Source organism: Mandrillus leucophaeus, unplaced genomic scaffold (genome assembly GCF_000951045.1).
Source record: "Mandrillus leucophaeus isolate KB7577 unplaced genomic scaffold, Mleu.le_1.0 Scaffold247, whole genome shotgun sequence".
NCBI classification, from domain to species: domain Eukaryota; kingdom Metazoa; phylum Chordata; class Mammalia; order Primates; family Cercopithecidae; genus Mandrillus; species Mandrillus leucophaeus.
This window is the reverse complement of record NW_012102554.1, coordinates 2,962,598-2,970,647: the sequence shown is the minus strand read 5'-3', so window position 1 is coordinate 2,970,647 and position 8,050 is coordinate 2,962,598. Positions and strand designations below refer to the sequence as shown.

The window sequence follows — 8,050 nt, the reverse complement described above, 5'->3', positions numbered from 1 at the left end:
AAAAAACAATTCCTCACATACAAGGGAACTAGAATAATATTAATAGCTAATTTTTCATCAGAAATAATTGAGACCACAAGGCAGTGGATGACATATTCAAGGTGCTAAAAGAAAATAAACTGTCAACCAGGAATCTTACATCCAGCAAAATTACTTTTCAAAAAAATAAGGCAAAATAAAGACATCCCAGAAAAACAAAAAATGAGAGAATTCATTGTTAGAAGACCCACCCTAGAAGAAATACCAAAGTTTGTCAGGCTAAAAACAAGTGCCCCAGATAGTAATTTGAATTCTCATGAAAAAACACAGAGCATGGGTAAAGGTAATTATGTAATTATAAAGAGCAATATAAATGAATATTTTCTCTCCTGTCATAATTGATTTAAAAAGCAATTGTTTAAAATAATATGCATACAATTTTATTGTTACATACATAGAACAATGTACATTACGTTACAAATTTAACATACTTGATAATAGCACAAAGGAGGTGGATAGAGCAAAGCTGTATTGGGGGTAACAAAATGACAGCAGATGGTGTCATTTCAACAGATGCTAGCAAACTGATCCTGCAATATACAAAAAGGATTATATATCATGATCAAGTGAGATTTATTTCAAGAATGCAAGTTTGCATTAACATCAGAAAAGCAATTAATGTGTAATAAACCTTATCAGCTGAAAAAAGGACAAACCCCACACGATCATCTCAATAGGTGGAGAAAAAGCATTTGACAAAATCCAATACCCTTCATGATAAAAACAGTCAACAAACTAGGAAACTAGGAAAAGAAAATCTTTCTCAACCTAGTAAAGAGCATACACAAGAAAATCCACACTTGGGCTGGGCGCGGTGGCTCACACCTGTAATCCTAACACTTCGGGAGGCAGAGGCAGGTGGATCACTTGAGGTCAGGAGTTCAAGACCAGCATGGCCAATATGGCGAAACCCCATCTCTGATAGATATACAAAAATTAGCTGGGCGTGGTGGCAGGCACCTGTAATCCCAGCTACTCGGAAGACTGAGGCAGGAGAATCACTTGAACCTGGGAGGCAGAGGTTGCAGTGAGCCAAGATCGCACCACTTCACTCCAGGTGACAGAGAAAGACTCTGTCTCCAAAGGGGAAAAAAAAAAAAAAATCCACACCTAACATTCTACTGAATAATGAGAATATGGATACTTTCACCTAAAATCAAAAATAAGACAAGGGTATCTGCTCTCACCACATTTATTCAACATCATACTGGATGTTCTAGTCAGGGCAATTAGGCAAGAAAATGAAACGAAATCCAGATTGGAAAGTAGAAAGTAAAACTCTATTTGCAGATGGCATGATCTTGCATGTAGAAAATCTTTTTTAAAAATCCACTAGAAATTATTAGAAGTAATTAATGAGTTCAGCAAGGTTGCAGGATACAAGGCCAACACACAAAATCTACTGTACTTGTCTACAGTGGCAATAAAAAAACAAAAAGCTTTGCTATTTACGGTAGCATCAAAAAAGAATAAAATACTTAGGAATAAATTTAAAGAAGTATGAAACTTATACTTTTAAAACTCCAAAATATTGTTGAAACATATTAAAGATGACCAAAATAAATGGAAAGACACCCACATTCGTGGATCCAAATACTTAATTTTGGGGCCAGGCATGGTGACTAACACCTGTAATCCCAACACTTTGGGAGGCCAAGGTGAGAAGATCACTTGAAACCAGGAGTTCAAGACCAGCCTGGGAGAGACCCTGTCTCTACAAAAAATGAAAAAAATTAGTGAGATGTGGTGGCACATGCCTGTAGTCCCAGCTACTCAGGAAGCTGAGGTGGGAGGATTGCTTGAGCCCAGGAGTTCAAGCTGCAGGGAGTTGTGATCACGCCACTGCACTCCAGTGTGGGTGACAGAGGAAGATGATGTTTCTAAAAAAAAATTTTTTTAAAGAAAGGCTTGTTTTTTGTTTTTTGGTTTTTTTTCGAGACAAGGTCTTGCTCTCTCTGTCACCCTGGTTGAAGTGCAGTGATGTGATCATAGCTCCCTGCAACTACAGGCATGTGCCACCATGCCCAACTAACATATTCATTTTTTCATAGATATAGAGTTTTGCTATGTTGCCAAAGCTGGTCTCAAACTCCTGGCCTCAAGCAATCCTCCTACCTTGGCCTCCCAAATCCCTGGGATTACAGCCATGAGACACTGAACTCACTGAAAGACTCAATATTTTTAAATGGCAATATTCCCCAAACAGATCTACAGATTCAACACAGTCCCTATCAATATTCCAACTGGTTTCTTTGCAGAAATTGACAAACTGATCCTAATTTTTTTTTTTTTTTTTTGAGACAGAGTCTCTCTCTGTTGCCCAGGCTGGAGTGCAGTGGTGGGACCTCGGCTCACCGCAACTTCCGTCTCTCAGGTTCAAGAGATTATCCTGCCTCAGCCTCCCTAGTAGCTGTGATTACAGGTGGCCGCTACCACGCCTGGCTTAATTTTTGTATTTTTAGTAGAGAGAGGTTTCACCATATTGGCCAGGCTGGTCTCAAACTCCTTGTCTCGTGATCTGCCCACCTCGGCATCCCAAAGTGCTGGGATTACAGGCGTGAGCCACCATGTCCAGCCTGATCCTAAATTTCTTCTTCTTCTTCTTCTTTTTTTAAATTTGAGACAAAGTTTTGCTCTGTCACCCAGGCTGGAGTGCAGTGGCATGATCTTGGCTCACTGCAACCTCTAGGTTCAAGCGATTCTCCTGCCTCAGCCTCTCCAGGAGCGGAGATTACAAGTGTGCGCTACTACACCCAGCTAATTTTTGTCTTTTTAGTAGAGATGGGATTTCACCATGTTGGCCAGGCTGGTCTCAAATTCCTGACCTCAGGTGATTCACCTGCCTTGGCCTCCCAAAGTGCTGGGATTATAAACATAAGCTACTGCACCTGGACTGATCCGAAATTTCATAAGAAAATACAATGGACCTAAAACAGCTAACACAATCTTGAAAAAACAGGATGAAGTTGGAGGACTCACACTTCTCAGTTTCGAAATTTACCACAAAGCTATAGTAACCAAGACAGTGTGGCACCAGCATAAGAAAAGAATTGGGAATCAATGCAATAGAATTGAGAGTCCACAAATAAATTTATACACCTATTGCCAAGTGATTTATTTTCTTTCTTTCTTTCTCTTTCTTTCTTTCTTTTCTTTCTTTTCTTTCTTTCTTTCTTTCTTTCTTTCTTTCTTTCTTTCTTTCTTTCTTTCTTTCTTTCCTTCTTTCCTTCTTTCCTTCTTTCTCTCTTTCTCTCTTTCTCTCTCTCCTCTCTCTCTCTCCTTCCTTCCTTCCTTCCTTTCTGAAATAGAGTCTTGCTCTGTTGCCCAGGCTGGCATGCGGTGGCGAGATCTTGACTCACTGCAACCCCTGCCTCCCAGGTTCAAGCGATTCTCCTGCTTCAGCCTCCTGAGTAGCTGAGACTACAGGTGCTGGCCGCCATACCTGGCTAATTTTTGTATTTTTAGTAGAGACGGGGGTTTCACCATATTGGTCAGGCTGGTCTTGAACTCCTGACCTCCTGATCTGTCCACCTCGGCCTGCCAATGCGCTGGGATTACAGACGTGGCCACTGCTCACAGCCGCCAAGTGATTTTCAACTAGGGTGCTAAGACAATTTGATGGGGAAAGAATAGACTTTTCAACATATTTTGCTGGTATAAATAGATATCTACAAGGAAAATAATAAATGTGGAACCCTACCTTATACCATACACAAAAAAATTAACTAAAAATCGATCAAAGGCCTAAATGTAAGAGCTGAAACTTTAAAACTTAAAAAAGAAAATATACGCATAAATATTTGTGACCTGGATTATGCAACAGTTTCTTAACTATAACACCCCAAACACTAGCAACTGAAGAAAAGATTAAAAATTTTTAAGTTTCAAAAGACACAAGAGAATGAAAAGACATCCCTTAGAATGGGACAGTAATTTTTCAAATCAGATATCTGATAAGGGAATTATATCTAGAATATATAATTTTTAAACTCTTACAGCTCAATAATAAAAAGACAATTACCCAATTTAAAAATGGGCAAGGAATCTGAATACTTCCCTAAAGAAGATACGGCAATGACCAGTAAGCACATTAAACGATGTTCAACACCATTAGTCTTCAGGGGGATGCAATCAAAACCACAATGAGATACCCCTTCAAACCCACTGGGATGGCTATAATCAAAAAGATAGGAAACAACTGTTAGTGAGGATGTGAAGAAATCGGAGCTCTAAGACACTGCTGGGGGCAATGTAAAATGGCGGCCATTTCCGCAAACAGTCTAGCTGCGCTGTTCCTCAAAAGTTAAATATAGAGTTATCATGTCACTCAGCATTTTCATTCTAGGTACATATCCAAGGGAAATGAAAACCTATGAGCACACAAAAACAAACAGACAAATGTTCACAGCAGCATTATTTAAAATAGTCAAAAGTGGAAACAACCCAAACTTTCAACTGATGAATGGGTTTTTTAAATGCAGTACACAATGAGGTACTAGGCAGCCATAAGGAGGAATGTAGTACTGATACATGCTACAACACGGATGAACCCAGAAAACATGATGCTAAGTGTCAGAAGCCAGTCTCAAGGGAACATATTCACTCGAAATGCTCAGAAGAGGGAAATCCATTAGAGAGAGAATGTAGGCCTGCCATGGACTGGGGAACTGGGGAGGCTGGGGAAAAATGGGGAGTGACGGCTAACGGGTATGGGGTTTCCTTTTGGATGATAAAAATGTTCTGAAATCAATTGTGATGATGACTACACGACTATGTGAATATACTAAAAACCATTGAATTGTATGCTTTAAGTAGTTGACTTATATAGTACCTGAATTAGCTCTCACTAAAGCTGTTCAGAGACAGAGAGAGAGAGAGAGAGAGAGGAGAGAGAGAGAAAGGGGGCCATCTATCAGGCCTTCAGGTCTGATCAAGTCCTGTTTAGAACATGGTATGCCACGTGAGCTAAACGTGTATTTCACGTCCATAGAGAACTTGCCTTTGCCCTTCTGAGCTGGATTTACAGCGAAAAAAATCAAGGCCCTTTTGCTACTAATTACATCACCAATGGACCCATAAAAACTATAAAATTAAATATGAAATAATATAGCAATCTAGTAACTTAAGAATACCACTTAAAATGTTCATAGCCCTCCAATACAATTCATAATCAATACAAGAAAGACAAGAAGCTTTTCCAAAGAATTTTTATTTCACATGAATTCATTTCAACAATCAAGTCTCATCAGCATTCCAGGCAAAAGACTAATATAGCTAAAAAACAAATCAAAAATATCCAGTACTCATAACAAACATTTTTTATGCCTTTAGAGTGAAAGTTTTTGTTACAGGAAAGGAACAAGTTGGATAGAGAAGTTGATAAGAAACTGAAGAGTATAAGATTCCTGAAAGTATTTTAAAATAATTATTCTACTTTGTATTAGAACCAGCATCATAAGGACAATGTCACTGCTCTTGCCCCTGAGATGATACAGCTACCAGTGGTTGCAGGCCCTGTTCATTGCATGCAGGGCACCAAGCCTCTCACATGTATTCCATCACTTGATCTTCATCTGCAACTCAAGCGGCTATGAAGATCCTCAAAGCCCTCCTAGAGTCCCTACTCTGTCCTGTAGCTCTCCAGTTCTAACTCCCTGCTGTTCTGAGAGGTATCACAGAGCTGGTATTTCTTTTAAGCCAAACTCCACAAATAAAGAGTTAAGGTTTTCCAGTCCTCTTACAGGGAGTTTCCAAGGTCATTTCTTCATCAAAATGGATGATGAATGTTGAGTATCTACTGTTTTCCAGAGACTGTTCCAGGCACTCAGCTATAGAGAGATAACACATCTGGAACCCCCCTCCAACACAGTAAAGACAGCAGAGTGAGGAAGACAACAGAGAGACTCAATAGAGCAGTGAGTGCTAGGAGAGCTCTATGGAGTGGGGGTGTCAGGGAAGACTCCCAGAGGGGGTGACACTTCAGCTGAACTTTAAAGACTGAAAAGAAGTTAGAAAAGGAGGAGGAGGCTGGGCACGGTGGCTCACACCTGTAATCCCAGCGCTCTGGGAGGCCAAGGTGGGCGGATCACCTGAGGTCAGGAGTTAGAAGCCAACCTGGCCCACATGGTTAAAACCTCATCTCTACTAAAAATACAAAACTTAGCTGGGTGTGGTGGCGGGTGCCTGTAGTCCCAGCTACTCGGGAGGCTGAGACAGGAGAATTGCTTGAATCCAGGAGGTGGAGGTTGCAGTGAGTCGAGATTGTGCCACTGCACTCCAGCCTGGGCGACAGAGTGAGGCTTGTCTCAAAAATAAAAAGAAAAGAAAAAGAGGAGGAAAAGGAATGCTAGGTACGAGAACAGCACATACAAAAGTGTAGCAATAGACGAGCATGGCTTATTCAGGGACTAACAAAGAGTTGATCACTGCTGAAAGGTACAGTGCAAGGGGAGAGAGAGGAGAGGGAGTCAACAGGGTGTCATCACCAAGGATCACACTAAGGATACTGAAGTTCATCCTGATGAGGACAGAAAATCACAGAAGGAGAGTGATGAACCTGTCCCCCATCTAATCCATGCAGCCCTCTGCTGTTAGACTGATCTTTACCCAGCGGACCCAAACACACATGCCCAGCATTCAAGGCCCTCGACATGTTGTCTGCACAAACACACCCTAACACTACTCCTCCCTGCTCCAGAGGCCTTGCATGCTAGAGGTCCTTGTTCTTTCTTCCGCCCGTCTCCTTGCAGACCACCCTCATTGCCACCTCAGGCTGACGGGAAGTGCCATTTGCTCCTCAGCTCCGGTGCTGATACGTATTAATGTACTTGGCTCTTAGCCCCAGCAGAGGGCAGAAGAGGCCCATAAATACTTCGGAAAAATTTGTCCCAGTCAGATAAAAATAGCCCTAGACACGGTCCCAGTGCAGTGCTTCCCAGACTTTCCCATGCATATGAATTCAGGGCTCTTGTTAAAATGCAGATTCTAACTCAGTAGTTGCAGGGTGGGCTGGCGACAGTACATTTCTAACAAGCTCCCCGGTGATGTTGAGGTTGCTGGTCCACGCAGCACACTTTGGGAAAATAGCACTTTTCATACTGAGGAGAAAGATCTTTTTTCTAAGTTTCCAATCTTTCCCAGACCAATACTTTCAGAAAATAAAATAAAAATGAATAACAGGAAAAATTAAATTTTCAAAACGACATACGAACTATGTCAACTTTATATTATCGGAGTCAATAAACATAGTACTACCCTATCAAGTTACAAGGTCAGTTGAGTGAGTTCTCCCATCATTTCTTCCCATGAAGACAACACCAATTTCGTAACAAAAGAAACCCATGGCGCCCTCACAACCAGGTTTAACTCCTACCACTGGATTTTATGGCCAAAGCAGGGAGGGAATGTACTAAAGGAATGCAAGGCATTTGCTTTGGGGCTTCCTTAATACATTCCCCCACTATAATGGAGTTTATAGAAAACGGTTTTTGATGAACAGAGACCCCAACATTTGAACACCTACCTTGCCACTCTTCCTCGAAGATCTCCCAAACCGGAGAGCTGGCGCATCTCCAGGGTCTTTAAGGCAGAATTAGTTCCATAGCTAATGTTGTCCCGGGCACGAATCTGCTCCTGGAGTACCTGGGCAACAGAAAAAACACTAAGGGAGTCATCTAAGAATTCACATGCTTCCACAAAAGCATTTTCTACTTTTGGCAAAAATTAGAATGTTTAACTCAGTCTTTCATAAGAGACTCCTTTTCAACGGTCACCTGATGCACACTTAAACAGAGAACTAGGGGGCCTAGATAGGCGGAGACCTTAGAGGCTCCTCCCAGAGCAAGTCCCTTTATTTACCATTAAAAACCAAGTTCCGGCCGGGCGCAGTGGCTGACGCCTGTAATCCCAGCACTTTGGAAGGCTGAGGCAGGCAGATCACAAAGTCAGGAGATGGAGACCATCCTGGCCAACACGGTGAAAACCCATCTCTACTAAAAATACAAAAATTAGC

General features: G+C 41.4%; 1 protein-coding gene across 1 annotated transcript in view; it reads right to left on the bottom strand.

Moving 5' to 3' along the window:
- The window catches only part of FAM81A (family with sequence similarity 81, member A), a 98,040-nt gene that overhangs the window by 28,292 nt on the left and 61,698 nt on the right, over positions 1-8,050 (bottom strand). The window contains exon 5 of the mRNA XM_011983195.1: positions 7,562-7,680. Coding sequence (XP_011838585.1) covers positions 7,562-7,680 — 119 coding nt within the window. The remainder of the gene's footprint in view (positions 1-7,561; positions 7,681-8,050) is intronic.